General features: G+C 38.0%; 1 protein-coding gene and 1 pseudogene across 4 annotated transcripts in view; both read left to right on the top strand.

Annotated features, from left to right (window-relative positions):
* The window catches only part of NEK10 (NIMA related kinase 10), a 263478-nt gene that overhangs the window by 133811 nt on the left and 102885 nt on the right, over positions 1-26782 (top strand). For 2 of the 4 annotated variants that reach the window (XM_025376248.1, XM_025376247.1), the window contains exons 1-2: positions 22579-22736; positions 23222-23370. The exons of the other annotated variants lie outside the window; for them this stretch is intronic. In XM_025376248.1, the coding sequence (XP_025232033.1) occupies positions 22638-22736; positions 23222-23370 (248 nt within the window). In that variant the 5' untranslated portion in view covers positions 22579-22637. Of the gene's footprint in view, positions 1-22578; positions 22737-23221; positions 23371-26782 lie in introns of those variants that run through there. 4 annotated transcript variants of the gene reach the window in all.
* LOC112618777 lies at positions 24097-24325 on the top strand (annotated as a pseudogene).

Genomic DNA, 26782 nt, shown 5'->3' with positions numbered 1-26782 from the left:
ATACCCATAGCTTAGCTCCCACTAATAAGTGAGAACATATGATATTTGGTTTTCCATTCCTGAGTTACTTCACTTAGAATAATGGCCTCCAGTTCCACCCAAGTTGCTGCAAAAGACATTATTTCATTCCTTTTTATAGCTAAGTAGTATTGCATAGTGTATATATACATTTTATTCTTAAAAATATTTCATTTATTTATTTACTTATTTTTTAACTTTTAAGTTCAGGTGTATATGTGCAGAATGTGCAGGTTTGTTACACAGGTAAATGTGTGTCATGGGGGTTAGTTGTACAGATTATTTCATCACCCAGGTATTAAGTGTAGCATCCATTAGTTGTTTTTCCTGATCCTCTCTCTCCTTCCACCCTCCAATAGACCCCAGTGTGCCTTGTTCTATGAGTCCATGTTCTCATCATTTAGCTCCCACTTATAAGTAAGAATGTGCAGTATTTGTTTTTCTGTTTCTGCATTAGTTTGCTAATGATCATGGCCTCCAGCTCCATCCATGTTCCTGCAAAGGACATGATCTTATTCTTTTTTATGGTTCCATAGTATTCCATGGTGTATATGTATCATATTTTCTTTATATGTATCACATTTTTTTTTACCCAGTCTGTCATTTTTGAGCATTTAGGTTGATTCCATGTCTTTGCTATTGTGAATAGTGCAGCAATGAACGTATGCATGCATATTTCTTTATAATAGAATGATTTATATTCCTTTGGGTTTATACCCAGTAATGGGATTGCTGGGTCAAATGGTATTTCTGTCTTTAGGTCTTTGAGGGATTGCTACACTGTCTTCCACAATGGATGAACTAATTTACACTCCCACCAACAATGTGAAAGCATTTCTTTTTCTCCACGACTTCATCAGCATCTGTTATTTTTTGACTTTTTAATGGTAGCCATTGTGATGGGCATGAGATGACATCTTGTTGGGGTTTTGATTTGCATTTCTCTAATAATCAGTGATGCTGAGCTTTTCTTCATATGCTTGTTGGCTGCATGTATGCCTTCTTTCGAAAAGTGTTTGTTCATGTCCTTTGCCCACTTTTTAAGGGTGTTGTTTGTTTTGTAAATTTGTTTAAGCTTCTTATAGATACTGGATATTAGACCTTTGTCAGATGCATAGTTTGCAAAAATTATCTCCCATTCTGTACGCTGTCTTTTTGCTGTGTTAATAGTTTCTTTTGTTGTATGGAAGCTTTTTAGTTTAGTTAGATTTGATTTGTCAATTTTTGCTTTTGTTACAGTTGCTTTTGGCATCTTCATCATGAAATCTTTGCCAGTGTCTATATCCTTAATGGTATTGCCTAGGTTTTCTTCTAGGGTTTTTATAGTTTTGGGTTTTAGATTTAAGTCTTTAATCCATCTTGAGTTGATTTTTGTGTATGGTAAAAGAAAGAGGTTCAGTTTCAATTTTCTGCATGTGGCTACCCAGTAAACCCAGCACCATTTATTAAATAGGGAATCCTTTCCCCATTGCTTGTTTTTGTCAGGTTTGTTAAAGATCAGATGGTTGTAGGTGTGCAGTCTTATTTCTGGGTTATTTATTGTGTTCCATTGGTCTATGTGTCTGTTCTTGTGCCAATACCATGCTGTTTTGGTTACTGTAGCCCTGTGGTATAGTTTGAAGTCAGGTAGTGTGATACCTCTAGCTTTGTTCTTTTTGCTTAGGATTTCCTTGGCTAGTTGGGCATATGAATTTTAAAATAGTTTTTTTTTGGTTCCATATGAATATTAAATATTAAAATAGCTTTTTCTAGTTCTGTGAAGAATGTCAAATGGTAGTTTCATGGGAATAGCATTGAATCTCTAAATTGCTTTGGGCAGTATGGCCATTTTCACAGTATTGATTCTTCCTGTCCATGAGCATGGAATGTTTTCCATTTGTTTGTGTCCTTTCTGATTTCCTTGAGCAGTGGTTTGTAGTTCTTCTGATAGAGATCCTTCACTTTCCTTGTTAGTTGTATTCCTAGGTATTTTATTCTTTTTGTGGCAATTGTGAATGGGAGTTCATTTGTGATTTGGATCTTGGCCTGATTGTTGTTGGTGTATAGGAATGCTAGTGATTTTTGCACATTGATTTTGTATCCTGAGACTTTGTTTGTTACCAGCTTAAGAAACTTTTGGGATGAGACTATGGGGTTTTCTAGATATAGGATCATGTCATCTGAAAACAGGGATAGTTTGATTTCCTTTCCTCCTATCTAAACATCCTTTACTAAACATCCTTTACTACTTTATCTTGCTTGATTGTCCTGGCCAGAATTTTCAATATTATGTTGAATAGGAGTTGTAAGAGAGCATTCTTGTGCTGGTTTTCAAGGAAAATGTTCCAGGTTTTGCCCATTTAGTATACTATTGGCTGTGGGTTTGTCATATATGGCTCTTATTATTTTGAGGTATGTTTCTTCAATACCGGTTTACTGAGAGATTTTAGCATGAAGCGATGTTGAATTTTATCAAAAGCCTTTTCTGCATCTATTGAGAATAATCATGTTGTTTTTGTCTTTAGTTCTGTTTATGTGATTAATCACATTTATTGATTTGCGTATGTTGAACCAACCTTGCATCCGGGGAATGAAGCCTACTTGATTGTGGTGGTTAAACTTTTTGATGTGGTGCCGGATTCAGTTTGCCAGTATTTTGTTGAGGATTTTTGCATTGATATTCATCAAGGATATTGGCCTGAAGTTTTCCTTTTTTGTTGTATCTCTGCCAGGTTTTAGTATCAGGATGATGCTGGCCTCATAGAATGGGTTAGGAAAGAGTTCCTCCTTTAAAATTTTTTGGAATCATTTCAGTAGGAATGGTACCAGCTCTTCTTTGTACATCTTATACCACATTTTCATTATCCACTTGTTGGTTGATGGGCACTTAGGTTGGTTCCATATCTTTACAATTGTGAATTGTGCTGCTACAAACATGCATTTTCATAAAACAACTTCTTTTGCTTTTGGTAGGTACCCAGTAGTGGGATTGCTAGATCGAATGGTAGTTCTACTTTTAGTTCTTTACGTAATCTTCTTACTGTTTTCCATAGTGATTGTACTTATTTACATTCCCAACGGCAGTGTAAAAATGTTCCCTTTTCACCATATCCACACCAACATCTATTGTTTTGGATTTTTTTTTAAAAACGTTTTAATTATGGCCATTCTTGCAGGAGTAAGGTGGTATCTCATTGTGGTTTTAATTTGTATTTCCCTGATGATTAGTGATGTTGAGCATTTGTCATATGTTTGCTGGTTGTTTGTATGTCTTCTTTTAAGAACTGTCTATTCATGTGCTTTGCCCACTTTTTGATGGGATTATTAGTTTTTTTCTTGTTGATTTGTTTTGAGTTCTTTGTAGATTCTGGATAGTAGTCCTTTGTTGGATGTATAGTTTGTGAATATTTTCTCCCACTCTGTGGGTTGTCTGTTGTTTATTCTGCTGATTATTTCTATTGCTCTGCAGAAGATTTTTAGTTTAATTAGGTCCCATTTATTTATTTTTGTTTTTGTTGCATTTGGTTTTGGGGTCTTAGTCATGAATTTTTTTGCCTAAGCCAATGTCCAGTAGAGTTTTTCTGATTCAGGTGTTCGATTTAAGTCTTTGATCCATCTTGATTTGATTTTTGTATAAGGTGAGAGATGGGGATCCAGCTTTATTCTTCTACATATGGCATGCCAGTTATCCCAGAACCATTTATTGAATAGTATGTCCTTTCCCCAATTTATGTTTTTGTTTGCTTTGTTGAAGATCAGTTGGCTGTAAGTATTTGGCTTTATTTCTTGGTTCTCTATTCTGTTCCATCGTCTTCATGCCTATTTTTATACCAGTACCATGCTGTTTGGTAACTATAGCCTTGTAGTATAATTTGAAGTCTGGTAATGTGATGCCTCCAGATTTACACTTTTTGCTTATCATTGCTTTGGCTATGTGGGCTCTTTTTTTGTTCCATATGAATTTTAGGATTTTTTTTTCTAATTCTGTGAAGAATGATGATGATGTTTTGATGGAAATTGCATTGAGTCTGATATTGCTTTGGATAGTATGGTCATTTTCTCAATATTGATTCTTCCCATCCATGAGAATGTGATGTGTTCCCATTTGTGCATGTCATCTCTGATTTCTTTCAGCAGTGTTTGGTAGTTTTTCTTGCAGAGATCATTCACTTCCTTGGTTAAGTATATTCCTGGAGTGCAGTGGCATGATCTCGGCTCACTGCAAGCTCCACCTGGGTTCACACCATTCTCTTGTCTCAGCCTCCCAAGTAACTGGGACTACAGGCACCCGCCACCATGCCCAGCTAATTTGTTTTGTATTTTCAGTAGAGACGGGGTTTCACCATGTTAGCCAGGATGGTCTCGATCTCCTGACCTCATGATCCGCCTGCCTCGGCCTCCCAAAGTGCTGGGATTACAGGCATGAGCCACCACTCCTGGCTTGTTTGCAGTCTTTGTAAAAGCGGTTGCATGCTTGATTTGATCCTCAGCTTGGTCATTCTTGGTGTGTAGCAGTGCTACTGGTTTGTGTACATTGATTTTGTATTCTGATACTTATTGAATTCATTTATTGGATCTAGGAGCTTTTTGGATGAGTCTTTAGGTTTTCTGGGTATATGATGATATCGTGATGTATTATCCTTTTGATATGCTGTTGGATTTGGTTAGCTAGTATTTTATTGAGAACTTTTCCATCTATATTCATCAGGGTTATTAGTCTGTAGTTTTCTTTTTTTGTTATGTCCTTTCCTGGTTTTTGTATTAGGGTGACAGTGGTTTCCTAGAATGAATTAGGGATGATTCCCTCTCTCTCTGTCTTTTGGAATAGTTTCAGTAGAATCAATACCAATTCTTCTTAGAACATCTAGTAGAATTCAGCTGAGAATCTGTCTGGTCCTGGCTTTTTGTTGGTAATGTTTTTGTTACTGATTCAGTCTCGCTGCTTATTATTGGTCTGTTCAGGGTTTCCATTTCTTTCTTATTTGATCTACGAGGGTTGTATATTTCCGAGAATATGTCCATTTCCTCTACATTTCCTGATTTGTGCATGTAAAGGTGTTCATAGTAGCCCTGAATGATCTTTTTCATTTCAGTGGTATTGGTTGTAATGTCTCCAGTTTCATTGCTAGTTGAGCTTATTTGAATCTTCTCTCTTCTTTTCATGGTTAATCTCACTAATGGCCTATCAATTTTGTTTATCTTTTGAAAGAATCAGATTTCTGTTTCCTTTATCTTTTGTACATTTTTGTTTCAATTTCACTTCGTTATGCTCTGATGTTTGTTATTTCTTTTCTTCTGCTGGGTTTGGGTTTAGTTTGTTCCTGTTTCTGTAGTTTTTTGAGGTGTGTGAAATTAGATTATCAATTTGTGCTCTTTCAGACTTTTTGATATAGACATTTAATGCTAGGAACTTTACTTTTAGCACCACTTTTGTTGTATTCCAGAGGTTTTGATAAGTTGTGTCACTGTTATCATTCATTTCAAATAATTTTTAAATTTTCATGTTGATTTTATTTTTAACCCAAAAATCACTCAAGAGCAGATTATTTAATTTTCATGTATTTGTTTGATTTGGAGGGTTCCTTTTAGAGTTGATTTCCAGTTTTATTCCACTGTGGTTTGAGAAGAAACTTCATATGATTTTGATTTTCTTAAATTAATTGAGAAGTGTTTCATGGTCTATCATTATGGTCCATCTTGGAGAATATTTCATGTGCTGAAGAGAAGAATGTATATTCTGCAGTTGTTGGGAAGAGTGTTCTGTAAATACCTGTTAAGTCCATTTGTTCTAGTATATAGTTTAAGTCCACTGTTTCTTTGTTGACTTTCTGTCTTGATGATCTGTCTGTTGGGAGTATTGAAGTCCCCCACTCTTATTGCATTGCTGTCTATCTCATTTTTTGGTCTAGTAGTAATTGTTTTATAAATCTGGGAGCTCCAGTGTTAGGTGCATATGTATTTAGGATTGTAATGTCTTCTCATCGGACTAATCCTTTATTCAATATGTAATGTCCTTCTTTGCCTTTTCTTACTATTGTTGTTTTAAAGTCTGTTTTGTCTCATTAAGAATTGCTACTCCTGCTTGCTTTTGATTTCCATTTGCATGGATTATCTTTTTTCACCCCTGCACTTTAAGTTTGTTTGAATCCGTATGTGTTAGGTGAGTCTCTAGAGGACAGTAGATATTTGGTTGGTGGTTTTCTATACATTCTGCTATTCCGTATTTTTTAAGTGGAGCATCTAGGCCATTTATATTCATTGTTAATACTGAGATGTGAGGTGCTATTCTATTCATCATGTTAGTTGTCACCTAGATACTTTTTTTACATTGTATTATTGTTTTATAGGCCCTCTGAGATGTATGCTTTAAGGCGGTTCTATTTTGGTGCACATTGAAATTTTGTTTCAAGATTTAGAAGTCCTTTTAGCATTTCTTGTAGTGCTAGTTTGGTAGTGGCAAATTCCCTCAGCATTTGTTTGTCTGAAAAAGAGTTTCTCTTCATTTATGAATCTTAGTTTTGCTGGCTATACAAATCTTGGCTGAAAATTAATTTGTTTAAGGAGGCTAAAGATAGGATCCCAATCCCTTCTGGCTTGTAAGGTTTCTCCTGAGAAATCTTCTGTTAGTCTGATAGATTTCTCTTTATAGGTCACCTGATGCTTTTGTCTCACTGCTCTTAAAATTCTTTTCTCCATGTTGACTTTGGTTTGCCTGATAACTATGTACTTTGGTGATGATCTTTTTGTAATGAATTTTCCAGGAGTTATTTGAGCTTCTTATATTTGGATATCTAGATCTCTTCATGTATTTGGATATCTACTATCTGCCTTGGTGTTGATCTTTTTGGAATGAATTTCCCAGGAATTCTTTGAGCTTCTTGTATTTGGATATCTAGATCTCTAGTAAGGCCAGGAAAGTTTTCCTCAATTATTCCCTAAAATAAGTTTTCCAAACTTGTTTGTTCTTTTCCCTCAGGAATACCAATTATTCTTGGGTTCGACTGTTTTACATAATCTCGTATTTCTTGGAGACTTTGTTCATGTCTTTTGATTCTTTTTTCTTTATCTTTGACTGATTGGGTTAATCTGAAAGCCTTTTCTTTGAGCTCTGAAATTCTTTCTTCTACGTGTTCTAGTCTATTGTTGAAACTTTCCATTGCATTTTGTATTTCCCTAAGTGTGTCTTTCATTTCCAGAAGTTCTGATTGGTCTTTCTTTATGATATCTATCTCTCCAGAAAATTTTTTATTCATTTATTAGATTAAAAAACAATTTCTTTATGTTGGTTTTAACCTTCCTCTGTTATCTCCTTGAGTAACTTAATAATCAAACTTCTGACTTCTTTATCTAGCATTTCAAAGATTTCCCTTTGGTTTAGATTCATTAATGTGGAACTAGTGTGATCTTTTGGGGATGTTATAGAACCTTGTTTTGTTGTATTGCCAGAATTACTTTTCTGGTTCCTTCTCATTTGGGTAGACTGTTTCTTCAGATTGTTCTTGAATTTATTTTTGATTTGACTCTGTTTTTCCTGAGTTCCTAGTTTTCCTTTTAAGGATCAGACTTTAATGTTTATAGTTTATTATAGCCTATTTTGATTCTTTGTACTGTTAGGGGTAAAGACTCTGTATGAGTTCCTAAGTTGTAGACTTTGTGCACTGGCTTTCCCAGATGCTGGTTGTGGTAATTATGTGTTTGGTGTGTGGGCAAGTTCACTGTCTTCTATTGGGTTGGAATGGCAGCGATATCTTGAAGCTTATCTCATTCTCTCGAGGTGCAAACTTTATTTAGTTATTTAATTTTCCCCCAGTATTTTATTTACTGAGTTGATGATTCAGGCTTCAGGCCAGTAGGGAGGGTATCCCTGAGTAGGAATTAGTTGTAGCTAAGGCAGGTGGGTAGATGTAATACCCAGTGGTGAGCAGAGGTTCCAGTCTCCATGAAGGTGGCTGGGGGAGCTCTCAATTAGATGTGCTGAGGTTTTTATCAGGGTGAAGGCTGGGAGCTACCTCAGCTCCTCTGCCAGGCCAGGAGGAAAGGAATCCACCTTCCAACCTTACTGCTGTCCCAGAGTTCCAGCTCTTCAGATCAGACAGGCATCTCTTCATCTGTAGGAATGTTGATGTTCCAAGTAAGGAGGAATTGTCCCTCTGCCTCTCGTGCAAGCCTGAATCTGGGGAGTGCTCTTCCTGTGGGACTACAATCATTCTAAGTTATTCCAGGAAGGCTGTCTATAGGTTGATGCCCTCCATTTTCTCATCTGAAACAACCTGCTCCTGCTCAGCTCCCACCTTTAGATCATGTTGTCCTACATGAAACCTCTTTATGCAGCTTTCACATATTGCCAAGATGTGATGGGCCATGGTAGAAATAAGCAGAATGTGCTAATTGCCAGGGAGAAAACACCAACATCTAGCTAACATTATTTACTGAAATTGTTTTAGACCACTGAGAAAATAGGGCCAGAGAGTTTCTCTATAACAGGAGATAGCAGGAGGGCCTGAAGAGAGCATAAAATCTGAGCAATGGGAGGGAAAGTGGTAATTCCAAATATATTATTTTAAGTTGTCATGAGGAAATGAAGAGAGTAAGATGTGTAAGAAGTGAAGGTTGGTTTAATATCTTTGCTTTAATAATCAAATAACATAGCTAGTAAATTGGGCAGTAAAAATTTAAACTTGGTCTTGCCTGATACAGCATTAAAAAAAAGGAAAGGACAGGAAGGTTTTTTTATTATTATTATACTTTAAGTTCTAGGGTACATGTACACAACGTGTAGGTTTGTTACGTATGTATACATGTGCCATGTTGGTGTGCTGCACCCATTAACTCGTCATTGACATTAGGTATACCTCCTAATGTTATCCCTTCCCCCTCCCCCACCCCCACAATAGGCCCTGGTGTGTGATGTTCTCCTTGACAGAAAGGTTTTTTTAGTAGCAAGATAATGATCAAGATGTAGAATATCCAGTGACTAGGAATATTCATTGGTGATCATTTTCTCATTTTATCAAATAAAATGTTCCCTTCTTGACTATTACAAGTTTCTTCCTGACCATTAAAGTAACGATAACTAGCTAGAAGTTATTGTACTTTTATATGTGTCAGTGTCTGAGTTTAAACAAGATCTGCTTTAACTTGAATGCTTTTTGACCAAGCAGTTTTTACTCAAATTGCCTGCCATGCTATTATACCACTCAAGAGTGGCCAAGGGCCATAGGCAAAGTAGCCATGCCTATGGCACTTCTCAGATTAACAGTGCCCTTGTACTGTTTATGTACAATTAGAAAAGCATTTTTATTATTCTCTGTTTATACCTGTTCATATGAATAAAATAATGTTTCCTTGGTTATGGGTATCACCTACTTAGTGATATTTACTTTCAAGTTTTATGCTGTTGAATTACTGACATATAATGTGTGTTCTGATGGAATCAACTGTTTATCCTGTACCCCTTTAGCCACCATGTCACTAGGGAACAGCAGAGCAAGCCTAGGAAGGTCACAGGAGTTGAAGGGGCTGCAGGAGGTCCGTGAAATGGGAAATCAATATGTACCCGATGTTTGAGGAGGAGGTGTTTGACTATAATTAATATTTGGATTAGGAGGATTTGACATGTGGCTCTTCTTCCGTGGTCCTGGTAAAGGCCAAACCTCCTCTGTCTGTCCATTTCTTCAAAGGCATCACTCCAGCAATTCTCTCATGCATCAATTTCTACACTCCATTAGCTCATTTCTACCAATTTACTAGCATTCTGTCATTTTTCCCATTAGAAAAATAATCCATGAAAAAGGGGACTTGGCACATAGCAAGTGCTCAGAAAAATACTTGTTCCATGAATAAATGAATGAATGAATAAATGAATGAAAGCAATTAAGAGAGTAAGGCTTTTGTAATAACTTAGGGGTGGGCTGATTTGGACTTGTTGGCAATGAGAATAAAAAGAAATGGGAGGTAGGATATAAACTTTGAAGAAAGAATTAAAAATCCTTGGTTAGTTGTTATATACATATGTAATACAGGAGGGGAAATAACCTGTAATTTTAGGATTATGTGTTTGATAATAAGATTATTTTGTGGTATAACTGATAAGGATATACTTGATAGAAGTGGTTCATTTTCCTCCTTCAAGTATTTTTTTTCTGTTTTTTCATATATTTTTCTAAGAATAAAAATCTTATCATCTTAATATTACATATATTCATTGGCCAGGAAATGCTTTAAGATTTATAACTAATGGTAGGTTATTAATGTTGAGCCTGAGAGGAATTTACCTGTGTTCACTATGAGTTGTAATTACTCTTTGGAGTCAGCTGAGGGCTAGAAAGAGGCGACCCAGAGTGAAATAGCATTTAGCCCACTTTGCCCAGAGCATCTGAAAGTGTTACTGTGACCTCTGCAGTAGCTGCTAGGTCTACTCAAGAAATAACTAGTGCACTATGCACTACCTAGACATGGAATATACTTTGCAAGAATTCCCTCAATAAGTAGATTATTCCCACCTTCCTCTTTCAGTCTTTCTTTCTTTTTTTTTTTTTTTTTAAATTGTGGCCAGGCACAGTGGCTCATGCCTGTAATCCTAGCACTTTGGGAGGCCGAGGCGGGCTGATCACGAGGTCAGGAGATTGAGACCATCCTGGCTAACATGGTGAAACCCCGTCTCTACTGAAAATACAAAAAAAAAAAAAAATTAGCCAGGCGTAGTGGCGGGCGCCAGTAGTCCCAGCTACTCAGTAGGCTGAGGCAGGAGAATGGCGTGAATCCAGGAGGCAGAGCTTGCAGTGAGCCGAGATTGTGCCACTGCATTCCAGCCTGGGCAACAGAGCAAGACTCCATCTCAAAAATAAATAAATAAATAAATAAATAATTGTAACCATATTTTATTTGGTTTGGCACATTTCTTCAAGTAGATATAGAGTGTACATTTGTCATATTTTCTGGCTGCTCGGTTAATCTTATGAACTCATTTCCTGTATTTGGGGGGGACTTCCCACCCTCTGAATATCTTTTCCTTACACAAGTCAACAGAAAAATATGTAATCTTCACCTCCCTTGCAGCTGAAGCACAACCATGTGACTTAGACTCCATCAATCAGATTACGTCAGCAAGACTTGGATTTACAAGTGAGAAATGGGAGAAAGTGTGTTGAATCGAGTCCAGTTTGGGGTTGGGGTAAGGGTGGTGGTGGAAGATGGCAGGATTGGGGTCCTGGGTCTACTTTCCACTGTCAGTGGTACAAGTTGTGCCTGACCCAATACAATGTTGTCTAAAGCTTTGTCCCTCCCCATCTGGCCTTCAAGCCTAACTGCAGGGTACTACCTCCCAGGGACTTTGTAAGCCTCCTAACAGCCTTTAGTAAGTGTTTTCCTGTGTAAATGAACTTTAATGCTTTTATAGCACAAGGTACAGTGGTAATGGTTTTTAATGTAGCACAATAAGGATTAAATAAAAGAGGGGACATTATGTGCATATTCTCCAGTTTCTTCTTCCTGTAACAAAGTGCACCCACTTTTGGTGCACTTTGATGGTTAATGCTGAGTGTCAACTTGATTGGATTGAAGGATACAAAGTACTGATCCTGGGTGTGTCTGTGAGGGTGTTGCCAAAGGAGATTAACATTTGAGTCAGTGGGCTGGGAAAGGCAGACCCACCATTAATGTGGGTGGGCATAATCTAATCAGCTGCCAGCATGGCTAGAACATAAGCAGGCAGAAAAATGTGCTAAGAGAGACTGGCCTAGCCTCCCAGTCTTCATCTTTCTCTCATGCTGGATGCTTCGTGCTCTCGAACACTGGACTCCAAATTCTTTGGTTTTGGAACTCCGACTGACTCTCCTTCCTCCTCAGCCTGCAGACAGCCTATTGTGGGACCTTGCAATCGTGTAAGTTAACACTTGATAAACTCCCCTTAATATACATATCGATTCCATTAGTTCTGTCCTTCTAGAGACCCCTGACTAACACAGTGGGAAAAGAATGCAAAAATAGCTCTGGGTCTTCAGGTAGTTATAATTAATAGTAACAAGTGACATTTTGTGAGCACTAACTATTTCAAGTTACTGTGCTTTTCAGATTTTGTCTCATATGATACTTTTGGTGGTCCTATGAGAAGAGCCATCATTATCTCTATTTTTAGAAGAGAAAAAATGATGTTTAAGCAACTTGCTGTCTTAGCCCGGGTTCCATAGAAGATGAAGCTTACGTGTGAGCTCTTTATTGGAGAGGAGAGGTGGTAATCCCAGGGTAGTGAGAGTAAGGAAAAAAACAAGAAACAAAGAAGGGAAGGAAGGACAGCAAATACAATGTACTGTTACTGAGCTTGTCACAGCTTTATTAAGAAGCAGAAATTACTTGGTCATGGGAGATGTCTCTGGACAGATCTTATGGGACTTGTGTGCATTAGAAGAGTCGATTGTGGGAGGGAAGGAAGAATAATTCATTTCCTGTCTCTCATTGATGAAAGTTTGCCCATAGGCCTTATTTAACCTCTGGATTCTTTTGGATTGTGTTACTCAGCCCCACTGGAAGTGTTGTGGGGGCGGGGGTATGCAGCCAGCACTACTTTTACAGCAGTTGGCAAGGGCCTGGGTACAGAAGCTGCTACAGTTCTCACCACACTGCCATGAGGGAATTCATGCTGGAAGCCAGCCCTCACCCCGAGAAGCCAGACAGCTGACAGTGTTAAGAAATGGGACTGTCCATTGAACAGGCTACCGAAACCTGGGGAGGCAGTTGGGACAGGACAGATCTGGGATGGAGATACTTGACAAGAGACATCACTCTTGTCTCTGCCTCTGTCATCACCTGGCATTCTCTGTGTGTCTATACCTGTGTGTTTGTTTTCTCAGAAGTACAGTAGTCATATTGGATTAGGGCCGACCCTTATTCAGTATGACCTCATCTTAATTTGATTACTTCTGCAAAGATCCTCTTTCCAAACAAGGTCACATTCACAGGTACTGGGAGTTAGGACTTCAACATATCTTTTCAGGGGATACAATCCAACCCACACAACATCTTGATGATTAGAGAAGACATGGGTAGAAATTGCAGAGAAAGGGCAGTGATTAATTTAGTTTTGAGTATGTTGAGTTAGAATTGCTTTTGAGACAGTAAGACTGTTATGTCCAATAAGCAACCCAAATATGTTTCTGGAGCTTCACGGGAGTGTTTCTGACTGGTAAGGAGACATAGGGTCATCAGCATCTGTGTGACACTTGCTGTGAAATAGACAAGTGATGAATAAAACCTTGAGGAACCACAATGCTTAAGAGTCAAACACAGAGACAGGAAGGTTGGGGTGACTTACAAGGAGTGGGCAGACAGGAAATTCAAAAGAAAAACACTAGGAGAAAGTAGTGTCAGACATGATGTGAGAAAGTTCCCAAGGAGGAACACAATGCTTTTCTAAGCTCAACAGTACTACAGAGCAGCCAGGTATTGAGAATTGTTTTTATATGGTGATTTCATGAGTCCATGTAAAGGATGGAAGAATATCCCTTGGATTTGCAGATGGACAATGGTTATCCAGAGAGGTTTCAGGAGAGTGGTAAGGGCTGGGGTGCATGGGGATCATGACAAGCAATGGTAGGTAGAACTGTGGCAACAGCCAATAGAGGAAAATTGTGCTATGATGAAATATAAGAACAGGAGGTGTGGTTAGAAATCAGGAGACTTGACGATGCTTGTTTCCAGACAGGAAAGAGCCATTGATGGAGGAAGAGGATAAAGATGTGAGAAAGGGAGCAAGCAAGAGCTCAGAATGCAGCTCCCAGCTTCAAACACAGCACTTTTGTTATGGCTTCTTCTACAAGTTGAGCTTCTGCACATTATTTAATATGAAGAAAGGGTTCTAGAAAATCATTGGAAATTGTTGAATTAGATGTCCTCGCTCTAAAAAGTTCTATTAATTATTAATTATACCTCTACATTGAGTAATTTATAGTAATAGCTTGATTGACCACATTCAGATAATCCTGTGCTATTTAAGGTCATGTTGCCAAAAGAAAAACTTAATAGGAATAATTATTAAAGCTGTAATTATTTGCATTTCAGTTCCTGACTAGCTCTTACAAATTTGGACATGTGTAAATTTCAGCTTTTAAATTTTGGTTTGCATTTGAAAAATAAAAGCATTTCTCAGCACTGAACTATTAAAATATTTGTAGAGATTTTTTTACACAAAAATGAGATTTTAATACTGGTTCAATTTTTAAGCCATATAATAGATTTTTAAGCCAAAATACATGTTTATAGCTCTCTGCTTAAGTAAAGTTATGGGTAGTAATACCTCTTTGTGAAACACATGTATTATTTGTTATCATTATAAAAGAAATTCATGTTGGTTGGAAGGGTTTGAAAAATGTATATACATATCAAGAAAAAACTAAAATCACAATGACATATAATTTCACCACCTAGGGCTAAGAATTATTTCAATATTTTTCATTCTTTTGTATTGTGAAATATAACAAATGTCCATTTATGCATACTAGGTTTCACTACATGATGGCTTTATTATATATATATTTTTAATATTTTCTTAAAAAAAGGTTTTTATTTTGTTTTGTTGTTTTGAGATGGAGTCTTACTCTCGCCCAGGCTGGAGTGCAGTGGCACTATCTCGGCTCACTGCCACCTCTGCCTCCCAGTTTCAAGTAATTCTCCCGTCTCAGCCTCTGGACTTGCTGGGACTACAGGTGCCGACCACCATGCCTGGATAATTTTTATATTTTTAGTAGTGACAGGGTTTCACCATATTGGTCAGGCTAGTCTCGAATTCTTGACCTCAGGTGATCCACCCTCCTCAGCCTCCCAAATTGCTGGGATTACAGGCATGAGCAACCGCGCCCGGCCAAGAAAAGTTTTTTAGAGAAATAATGTTATGGAGTCAATTAAAGGCTCCTCTTCATCCTACCTCCCCTTCCTACTCAGAGGTAACCACTGTCTGGAAGTTAGTATACATCCTTTCTATGGTTTTATACTTTTATGATGTGTGTAACCATTCAATATGAAGAAGAAGTATCACTGGTAGCTGAAAGCACTGCCTCAGCCAAGCCCTCCCTAAGGAGGTCTCAGCTGGGACTCCTGAAAAGTGCCTGAGCGGAAGCCTCTGAATGGAAGTGCCTGGGCTGGGGAAGCAGAGAAGCCTATGAGCAGGGCTGGTTGGGGTGGAGGGAGCAGGGAGTGAGTTCTTGACTGCAAATCCCTCCAGAAGCTGTAACATGCTAGCTGTGTACCAAGTCTGGTGTGGAGATGGCAATTTCCCCCAGTGAGGTCTGCTGGGCAAAGCCTTGTAACTGTCTATGGTCCTGCCTGAAAGATAATACATAGGATGTTGGCCTGGAGCCATACTCCTCAATATGGTAATTCTATGTTTAACTTTTTGAGAAACTGCCAAATTGTTTTCCAAATTGACTGTACCATTTTCCATTTCTACCAGGAGTATGTGAAGGTTCCAATCTTCTACATGTTTGCCAATAGTTATTATTTAATCTGTCTTTTGGATTATGGCCACACTAATGGGTATGACATGGTATCTCACTGTGGTTTTGAATTGCGTTTCTCTATGACTCATGAAGTTTAACAACTTTTTTTGCCCATTTTTAAACTGGGTTACTTGTATTTTATTATTGAGTTACGAAAGTTTTTACTTATTTTGGAAAGCAGATATGTATCAGATATATGATTTGTAAATGTGTTCTTCTATTCTATGCATTCTCTTCTCATTGTCTTGATAATGTCTTTTGAGGCACAAAAGTTTTTAATTTTGATGAAATCCAACTTATTGATTTTGCTGCTTGTGCTTAAGAGCCATTCTAAGAAACCATTGTGTAATCCAAAATCACAAAGACTTACACCTATATTTTCTTCCATAAGTTTTATAGTTCTAATTCTTATATTTACATCTATGACTCATTTAGCATTAATTTTTGCATATGGTATGAGGTAAGGTTCCAACTTCATTCTTTTGCATGTGTATTTCCAGTTGTCTCAGTACCATTTGTTGAAATAACTTCTTTTCCTATTGAATTTTCTTGTCATTATTGTCAAAAATCAGTTGACCATATATATAAGGTTTATTTCTCAAGGGATTCTCAGTTTTATTTGATCAATCTGTATGCATATCCTTATGCCAGTCTCACACAGTGTTAATTACTGTAGCTTTGTAGTCAGTTTTGAAATGAAGTATGAGTCCTTCAACTTTGTTCTTAGTTTTCAAAATTGCTTTGGCTCTTCTGTGTCCCATGTGTTTCTAGATAAATTTTAGGATCATCTTGTCAATTTCTGCAAAAAAAAAAAAAAAAAAAAGCCAATTGTGTTGAATCTGTAGATCAATTTGCCTATTGTGATAGGCACAAAAATAACCCCCCCGCCCAAGATGTCTACATTCTAATATAATCCCTAGACCCTATGGATATGTTATGTTACATGATAAAGGGGAATTAAGGTAGCAGATGGATTTGAGGCTGCTGGATCCAGTGTAATGACAAGTGTCTTTAAATATGAAAAAGGGAGGCAGAAGAGTAAGTGCCAGAGTGATGTGCCGTGAGAAAGACTTGACTGGCCATTGCTGACTTTGAAGATGAAGGTGAGCCATAAGCCAAGGAATGCCGGCAGTCTCTAGAATCTGGAAAAGGCAAGGAAATAGATTCTCTCCTAGAACCTTCAGAAAGAAATGCAGCCCTACCAAAACCTTGATTTTAGTCCAGCAAGAACCATTTTAGAACAATCCAGGACTATATGATATGTGTTTTAAACCACTGAATTTGTGGTGATTTGCACAGCAACAAGAGGAAACTAATGCAGCCTTTTAAACAATGGAAAGTCTTCTAATTTTTGAACACAAAGCGTCTTTCCATTTATTTAGGTCTTTAAAAAAATTTTTTTTTCAATGATGTTATGCAGTTTTTAGTGTACAAGTCATGTACTTTTTTGTCAAATGTATTCCTAAGTTTTGGGGGTTTTTTTGGATGCTATTGTCAATGAATTGTTCTCTTAATTTCATCTTGGATCATTCATTGCTAGAGTATAGAAATATAATTTATTTCTACATATTGATTTTGTGTACTGTAAACTTACTGAACTCATATATTAGCTGTAATTTTTTTGTGAATTTATTGCAATTTTCTACACAAAAGATCATGTCATCTGCAAATAGAAATTGTCTTACTTCTTTCTTTCCCATCTGGATGCCTTTTATTTCCCTTTCCTGACTAAGTGACTTGACTAGAAATTCCAGTACAATGTTGAATGAAGTGGTAAGAGCAGACTTCCTTGTCTTATTCCTGATCTGAGGAAGTGTTAGGGGAATATAAATTAAAAAACAAAATCTCTTGCCAACCCAGACAAGCTCAACCCAAAAGTAGAAAAGAAAACAGTTTTGATTTTTGAATAAACAGTAAACCAGATCTCGTTTTCAACATAGGCAATCCACTAAAGAGATTGAAAAGACAAAAAGAAATCTCATACAGCTAAGCAGATGCAACCCTTGTCATATATGTTCTCAAGATAAATGATAACTAGTCTTCAAGTAAGAGGACTTGACACACCATTTGTCACACATAGTTCATCCTACCCCAATTTGATAATTGGGGTAGCCATCTGTGTTTACTAATCGCCTTAATCCAAAAGAAAAACAAATTTATCATATCTTTACGACAGGAGGTAGGTTTGTAGTTTGGACCCAGGTGCCTGTTGAGTTAGGCTCCCACCCTCCCATTGTCTTTCTCATTGGCTTCATTTCAAAGAGATGGCGCCTACGCCTTTAAGGAAAAGATTCCTGGGTTATAACACTGACAAGAGGCTTATTTAAGTTTTGGAAAGATTTACATAGTACATTTTAAAAAGTCAGAGAAAGAATGAACAATTATAAGTTTTCTAAGGTATATGCACTAAGAAAAGGGGAGTGTGGACAATCTCTTACCCGTCTTGTGTTGAGGGAGAACGTAGGTGGTTGTGTGTATGTGTGTATTTTTCAGGATTCATGTTATTTACCCGTATGAGTGGAAGCTGTTGGTCTTTATTGTGAAGCATAATGTTACCTGAGAATTGTGCAGATGTCTTTCATCGGGCTGAGGATGCCCTTCTGTTCCTAGCTGAGTGCTTTTTCTTTCTTTCTTTTTCTTTTTTTAATGGTTATGTTCCCTTCTTTCCTCTTTTCCATATTTCTTTTATTATTATACTTCAAGTTCTAGGGTACATGTGCACAACATGCAGGTTTGTTACATATGTATACATGTGCCATGTTGGTGTGCTGCACCTATCAACTCATCATTTACATTAGGTATATCTCCTAATGCTATCCCTCCCCACTCCTTCCACCCCACCACAGGCCCTGGTGCGTGATGTTCCCCGCCCTGTGTCCAAGTGTTCTCATTGTTCAATTCCCACCTATGAGTGAGAACATGTGGTGTGTGGTTTTCTGTCCTTGTGACAGTTTGCTGAGAATGATGGTTTCCAGCCTCATCCATGTCCCTACAAAGGAAATGAACTCATCCTTTTTCATGGCTGCATAGTATTCTATGGTGTATATGTGCCACATTTTCTTAATCCAGTCTATGATTGATGGGCATTTGGGTTGGTTCCAAATCTTTGCCATTGTGAATAGTGCTGCAATAAACATACATATGCATGTGTCTTTATAGCAGCATGATTTATAATCCTTTGGGCATATACTCAGTAATGGGATGGCTGGGTAAAATGGTATTTCTAGTTCTAGATCCTTGAGGAATCGCCACACTGTCTTCCACAATGGTTGAACTAGTTTACAGTCCCACCAGTAGTGTAAAAGTGTTCCTATTTCTCCACATCCTCTCCAGCACCTGTTGTTTCCTGACTTTTTAATGATTGCCGTTCTCACTGGTGTGAGATGGTCTCTCATTGCGGTTTTGATTTGCGTTTCTCTGATGGCGAGTAATGATGAGCATTTTTTCATGTGTCTGTTGGCTGTATAAATGTGTTCTTTTGAGAAGTGTCTGTTCATATCCTTCACCCACTTTTTGATAGGGTTATTTGATTTTTTTCTTGTAAATTTGTTTCAGTTCTTTGTAGATTCTGGATATTAGCCCTTTGTCAGATGGGTAGCTTGCAAAAATGTTCTACCATTCTGTAGGTTGCCTGTTCACTCTGATGGTAGTTTCTTTTGCTGTGCAGAAGCTCTTTAGTTTAATTAGATCCCACTTGTCAATATTGGCTTTTGTTGCCATTGCAATATTATACTGAATGGGTAAAAACTGGAAGCATTCCCTTTGAAAACTGGCACAAGACAGGGATGCTCTCTCTCACCACTCATATTCAACATAGTGTTGGAAGTTCTGGCCAGGGCAATCAGGCAGGAGGAAGAAACAAAAGGTATTCAGTTAGGAAAAGAGGAAATCAATTTGTCCCTGTTTGCAGATGATATGCTTGTATATTTAGAAAACCCTATCATCTCAGCCCAAAATCTCCTTAAGCTGATAAGCAACTTCAGCAAAGTCTCAGGATACAAATTCAATCTGCAAAAATCACAAGCATTCCTATACACCAAGAACAGACAAACAGAGCACCAAATCATGAATGAACTCCCATTCACAATTGCTTCAAAGAGAATAAAATACCTAGGAATCCAACTTACAAGGGATGTGAAGGACTTCTTCAAGGAGAACTACAAACCACTGCTCAACGAAACAAATGAGGACACAAACAAATGGAAGAACATTCCATGCTCATGGATAGGAAGAATCAGTATTGTGAAAATGGCCATACTGCCCAAAGTGATTTATAGATTCAATGCCATCCCCATCAAGCTACCAATAACTTTCTTCACAGAATTGGAGAAAACTACTTTAAATTTCATATGGAACCAAAAAAGAGCCCGCATTGCCAAGACAATCCTAAGCAAAAAGAACAAAGCTGGAGGCATCATGCTACCTGACTTCAAACTATACTACAGGGCTACAGTAACCAAAACAGCATGGTACTGGTACCAAAACAGAGATATAGACCAATGGAACAGAACAGAGCCCTCCGAAATAATACCACACATCTATAACCATCTGATCTTTGACATACCTGACAAAAACAAGAAATGGGGAAAGGATTCCCTATTTAATAAATGGTGCTGGGAAAACTGGCTAGCCATATGTAGAAAGCTGAAACTGGATCCCTTCCTTACACTTTATACAAAAATTAATTCAAGATGCATTAAAGACTTAAATGTTAGACCTAAAACCATAAAACCCTAGAGGAAAACCTTGGCAATACCATTCAAGACATAGGCATGGGCAAGGATGCCCGTGTCTGAGTGCTTTTATCATGAAAGACAGTTGGATTTTGTCAAATGCTCTTGTCTGCATTTACTAAGATGATCATTTTTTTTTAAGACTTCATTCTGTTAATGTGGTGTTTTACTTTGATTGATTTTTGTATTTTGAGCTGACCTTGCTTTTCTGAGACAAATCCCACTTGGTCATGGATAACAGTAGTCCCCTCTTTTTTTTTTTTTTTTTGAGATGGAGACTCGAAATGTCACCCAGGCTGGAGTGCAGTGGCGTGATCTTGGCTCACTGCAACCTCCACTTCCCAGGTTCAAAGGATTCTCCTGCCTCAGCCTTCTGAGCAGCTGGGATTACAGGCATGCACCACCAAGCCCAGCTAATTTTTGTATTTTTAGTAGTGGCAGGGTTCCACTATCTGTGTTGGTCAGGCTGGTCTCAAACTCCTGACCTCGTGATCCACCTGCCTCAGCCTCCCAAAGTGCTGGGATTACAGATGTGAGCCACTGCGCCTGGCCCACAGTACTCCCTTCTTATCCATGATTTCACTTTCCACAGTTTCAGTCAACTGCAGTTTGAAAATAGTAAATGGAAGATTTCAGAAATAAACACTTTGTAAGTTTTAAATTGCGCACCATTCTGTACAGTGTGGTGAAATCTTGCACTGTCCTGCTTCTTCTCATCTGGGATGTGAATCTGCTCTTTTTCCAGTGTATCCACACTGCATGCTCTATCTACACAGTAGTCACTTAGCTATCTCAGTGATCAGGTCAACTGTCATGGTATCTCAGTTCTTCTGTTAAGTAACCCTTATTTTACTTAATAATGGCTCCAAAACATCAAAGTAGTTATGCTGGCATATTGTTATCATTCTTCTATTTTGTTATTAGTTATTGTTAATCTCTTACTGTATCTAATTTATTAATTAAACTTTATCATAGATATGTGTATCTAGGAAAAACAGTTCATATAGGGTTTGGTACTATCTTCAGTTTCAGGCATCTACTGGGGGTCTTAGAACATATTTTCCCTGGTTAAGGGGGTACTAGTGTAATTCTTTTCATATGTTGCTGGGTTCACTTTACTAGTATTTTATTGAAGATTTTTGTGTCTATATTTGTAAGAGATATTGGTCTGTTTTCTTTCTTGTGATTTTATTTGCCTGGGTTTTTTAGCAGGTTAATACTGATGTCACAGAATGAGTTGGGAAGTGACATGATTTGGATTTGTGTCCCCGCCCAAATCTCATGTTGAATTGTAATCCCCAGTGTTGGAGGTGGGGCCTGCTAGGAAGTGATGGGGTCACGGGGGCGGATGTCCCACTTTGGTGATGCTGTTTTTGTCATAGAGTTCTCACAAGATCTCGTTGTTTAAAAGTGTGTGCCACCTCCCCACTCTGTCTCTTCCTCCTGCTCTGGCCATGCGAAGATGCCTGCTCCCACTTTACCTTCTGCCATGAGTCAAAGTTCCCCAAGGCCTCCACAGCCATGCCTCTTCTATAGCCTGTGAGCCAGTTAAACCTCTTTTCTTTATAAATTACCCAGCCTCAGGGATGTCTTTATGGCAATGTGAGAACACACTAATACAGGATTTTCTTCTTTATTTTGTAATGTTATGCCAGAGTTGGGTTGGAAAGTAAATCATGATATGTAGAGTTAAATAAAACCTATCTGAGGGCATGACTCACCAGACGCCTTAGATAGAAATTTGGGCAAGATAAAAAAAATCAGGGGTTAGTCATCATTTTCATCGTCCTTATTTTCTAAGTAGCCTGTCAATAAAATTTTTTATCTTTATCACTAATAAGTAATTTATAAAATGTTTTTTATTTCAAAGTTTTTTTTTTTTCCTCTTTGTTCAAAGCTTATATTTTATTTGGCTTTACTATGTCAGAATACAGCTTGTACAATTGTAGTTTAGAATAAATTGAGAAATTGTTCATACTCTGATGATTCAGATAATCATTGCATAACATTTATCCCCAACTTATTGGTTTAATACAATAATAATAATTTATTTGCTCAAATTCTGCAGTTTGAACAGGGCTTGTTAATAACAGCTTATCTCTGCTCCATGTGGCATTAACTAGGGCAACTCAACTGGAATGGGAGGAATCTCTTTTAAGGAGGATGTTGGTACTGACTGTTGGCTGGGAGCTTATCCCAGGATGTTGGCTGGGTTCTTGGTTTACTTCCATGTGTTCTCTTTAAATGTTTAAATGGCTAGACCGGGCTTTGGGTTTTTCAGGATCGTGGTTGGAATCTGAGAGGGAATGGTCCAAAAGTTAGAGTTCTGAAAATATAGCCTGCATGTACGGGCATGAATCACAATTGCTAATGTCCCATTGACTAAAGCCAGTCACGTGGCCAAACCCAGAAATAACGTATGGAGGGACTACACAAGGGCATATGTACTAGTAAAAGTGTTTTCTCAATAGATCACCAAAGTAATAGTTTGCCACACCTGATATATAGAAAAGTTTATGTAAGTTTTATGAATTCCTTGAAGAGAATGTGTTTTGTGTTTAGACTGCAGTACTCAATATATATTTATCCAACTATATTTACTGTATTGAATTTGTGATGATACTGTCTAGAATTATTTGTCTTTGACTATTGAGGACCCTTCTCTTGGGCAGGAGTTCTTTTCTTTCTGTTTCTTTTATTTCTCAATGACCCCATTCATAAAGCTGGTTAGTTTATACTTTTTATAAATTTGAGAAAGTAGAGAAAAATTTTACAGTAATTTGCATGTCAATTTAATAATCAGTGAAACTTTAGTGTTGGTACAATGAAGGTCTACTCTCTGATATGGTTTGGATCTGTGTCCCCAGTTAAATTTCATGTGGAATTTTAATCCCGTATGTTAGAGGTGGGGCCTGGTGGGAGGTGATTATATTATGGGGGAGAATTTCTCCCTTGGTGCTGTTCTCATGATGGTGAGTTTTCATGTGATCTGGTTGTTTAAAGTGTGCAGCACCTCTCCCCTCGCTCTCCTGCTCCTGCTCTGGCCACATAAAACGTGCCGGCTCCTCCTTTGCCTTCTGCTATGATTGGAAGCTTCCTGAGGCCTCCCAAGAAGCAAATGCCTTCCTGCTTCCTGTACAGCCTGAAGAACCGTGAGCCAATTAAACCTCTTTTCTTTCTAAATTACCTAGGCTTAGCTATTTCTTTATAGTAGTGGAAGAACAACTTCATACACTCTTTAAATGTGATATACAAAACAAATTACAATTCTTATTTCAGCTTTCTGTTTACCTTTTGCCTTTCTCTCATTTAAACTGCCAACATTCAAGAAAAGGAGAAGAGTTAAAACTTATTTGAGTAAATATAAAGATATTCTATGCCTTATATTTTAAAAATGTATTGCATTTGGCAATTCTTATAACACACTGAACAGGTCATTTTCCTATTGTATAAGAAAGGAAGCTAAGGCACAAAGCAAATATCTTATTTTCCACAATCCTACAATTTTGAAGTGTCATTCCATTCAGCCACACCAGGTCCATTGCTAAATTGATTTATTTTCTCCGTATAGAGTTGGCATCCCATGGGTTACCCAGATAGTAGTTCATTCCTAAATGGAACACAATAAATCTGGAACTAAATAAAGTGCTTTATTGCCCTCTGTTTTGAAAATCTATAGTTACTGTGCTGAAAGAGAGAAGAAATGATTATCTTTATGTGTTCAGAGATTAAGACTAATTTTGATGGTGTTAAGAGCCAAAAACTATGGAAGTTTTCAATGGTAATGCTTTTAAAGAAAGTAGCTCGCGAGACTTGCAGGGGTTGGAGCGGGCCGGGGGGGCTGGCCGAGAGGAAAATTGGAGGTGCTGGTGGGGTACATGTCGGAGTTGGAGCTCGGCTGGAAATGGGGCCGTGCCTGGCAGATGTGGTCGTGAAGATAGGTACTGGTTTTGAATTAGGAATTGTTTTCTCACCTTTAAAAGAAGAATGTGGCGATTAGCCTTCAGTTCTGGCATGGGATTAGGAATGGCTTACTCCAACTGTCAGCACGATTTCCAGGCTCCATATCTTCTATACGGAAAATATGTCAAAGAACAGGAACAGTGATTTCACCTGAGAACATCCCAGTGGGAGGACAAGAGAAATCATGTTTATTCCTCAGGAATATTGAAGTGCCCTGGAGTAAGCTGCCATTCTTCTGTAACAATGTTATCAGTAATGCTTTAAACTCCAGCACCTGGTTATATATTTGAAACCAAGTCTGTTTCTCGTTTTGTATTTTCTCTCTGGAAATTGTGAAGAGGTGGTCTTAAATAAATTAAACAAAAATAGGAAAAAAAAATGAAAGTAAAAGCTGCCTGCACTGCATTTGAATGACTTGAATAAGTAAAGGCAAGTTGAGGTAGGCCATTCAGCTTCTTGCTTATAGGAGGAGGGAAATTAGCAACTTAGTGTGGGTAAAATGGTAGTAAATATGGACTCTCACTTTTTAACTTTTACCTAGGAATTATTGATGAAAAAAGCCAAGCTCCGTAAAATACTTGAAGAGATCTGTTCTGAGCCATATGTGAGGACCGTGACCAGTCACACTGCCTCAGGAGGTCCTGATAACATGTGCCTAGGGGTGGTTGGGTTACAGCTTGGTTTTATAGGTTTTACGGAGACCTAAGAAATCAAGCAACATATGTAAGGTATACATTGATTTGGTCCAGAAAGGTAGGACAACTTGAAGCAGGTGGTGGGGGTGGGCGTCATAGATTTTCTGATTGATGATTAGTTAAAACTGATATTACCTAAAGACCTGGAATCAGTGGAAACAAATGTCTGGGCTAAGATATGGGATTGTGGAGACCAAGGTTCTTATCATGTAGATGAAGTTGCATAGGTGGCTGCCCTTAGAGGCAATAGATGGCAAATGGTTTTGATTCCGACCTTTAAAAGGTTTTAGACTCTCAGCTAATCTCTTCAGGATCAGAAAAAGACCTGGAAAGGGAAGGGGATTCTCTACAAAATGAATTTCCCCCACAAGAGACAGCTTTGCAGGGCCTTTAAAAATATGTCAAAGGAATATATTTTGGGGTAAAATACTTTGATTTTTTTTCAAGGCCTATCTGTCATGTGGTGCTACACTAGAGTCAGGTTGGAATTTGGTATCTTATTCCTACAGAGATCAGTCCTGAGATCGCTGTTGTAATGTTAATGCTGGTCAGCTGTGCCTGAATTCCAACCAGAGGAGACTATAATGAGGCATGTTTGAGCATCCTTTCCTATCATGGCCTGAACTAGTTTTTCAGGTTTCTTTGGAATTCCCTTGGCCTAGAGGAGGGGTCCATGGAGTTTGTCGAGGGGCTTAGAATTTTAGTTTTTGTTTACAAAACCTAGGAGTCATATATTAGACAATTGCTCATTTTTTCAAACCTTAATTTTTGGTCAGGTTAGTAGAAATGATGACCAATTATGGCAAACCAGAATGTCAACAAAGCAAAATACCAAGGAAAACGGCTTGTTGTCATGTCAGAGGTACAGACAGCAAAGATCAGTTTTAATAAAATGTGACTTAAAATTCGTCCTGCCTTCCTCTCTGAAAACCCTTCTTTCTTTATTCCCCCTATTCTATCTTCATCTTGTTACCAGAGGGAGTCCAGGTTCTTCGCATCTTGAACAAATAATTGGACAAAACACACAAAGCAAGGAAAGAATGAAGCAACAAAAACAGAGATTTATTGAAAATGAAAATATGCCCCACAGGTGGGAGTGGGTGGAGCATAGGGGCTCAAGAGCCCTGTTACAGGATTTTCTGGGGTTTAAATACCCTCTAGAGGTTTCCATTGGTTACTTGGTGTATGCCGTATGTAAATGAAGAGAATAAAGTAAAGTTACAAAGTTATTTACTTGGGGTACGCCCAATGTAAATGGAGAGGATATTTCCTGTCATAGCTAAAGTGTTTCCATTTAATTTAGTTCTAGGAAGTCAGCATGAATTGGCCTTATGTTCCCTGCCTCCAGACTATTCTCCTGCCTCCATCTCACACTCTAGTTTGAGGGAAATTACTATAAAGTTGTTCCCTGTGTGGCCTTGGCCTCTGTATCTTATCAAGCTATTATCTTTTAGTCTATCACCAACCAACAGACACTGTCGAACATGCTGAAGCCCTAGGTTCCCCATGTTTTCACCCCTCTTCCTCATTTTCTCCTTATGTACTTTCCACAAATAACTAGTATATAACATAGAAGAATAAGTCACTAAATGTGAGAACTCATGCATTGGCCTCAGGGAAGATATTTTGGGTAAAGGACATTCCTTGGTCCTCAGATGTCCTCAAATCTGTGTTTTCTGTTGACAGGTTTCTTTGTATCTGCTCAGCAAATGGGAATAGGGAGACAGAGTGATATTGGTTGTGAGGAAGTTGTCAAAGGCCATGGCCATAGGATTTTGCATATTCAGTGAGGGAACTTCTGCTTCAGAGATGAAAGAGAAATGCATTTCTTTTGTTCTTCAGTCACATAAGTTTACAGATTTAGGATCTATTTGCCCAGCATTTTTTGAGCAAATATGGTGATGAT

Source organism: Theropithecus gelada, chromosome 2, assembly GCF_003255815.1.
Source record: "Theropithecus gelada isolate Dixy chromosome 2, Tgel_1.0, whole genome shotgun sequence".
Taxonomy (NCBI): domain Eukaryota; kingdom Metazoa; phylum Chordata; class Mammalia; order Primates; family Cercopithecidae; genus Theropithecus; species Theropithecus gelada.
The sequence above is the reverse complement of the archived record's forward strand: the minus strand, read 5'-3'. Positions and strand labels throughout refer to the sequence as shown.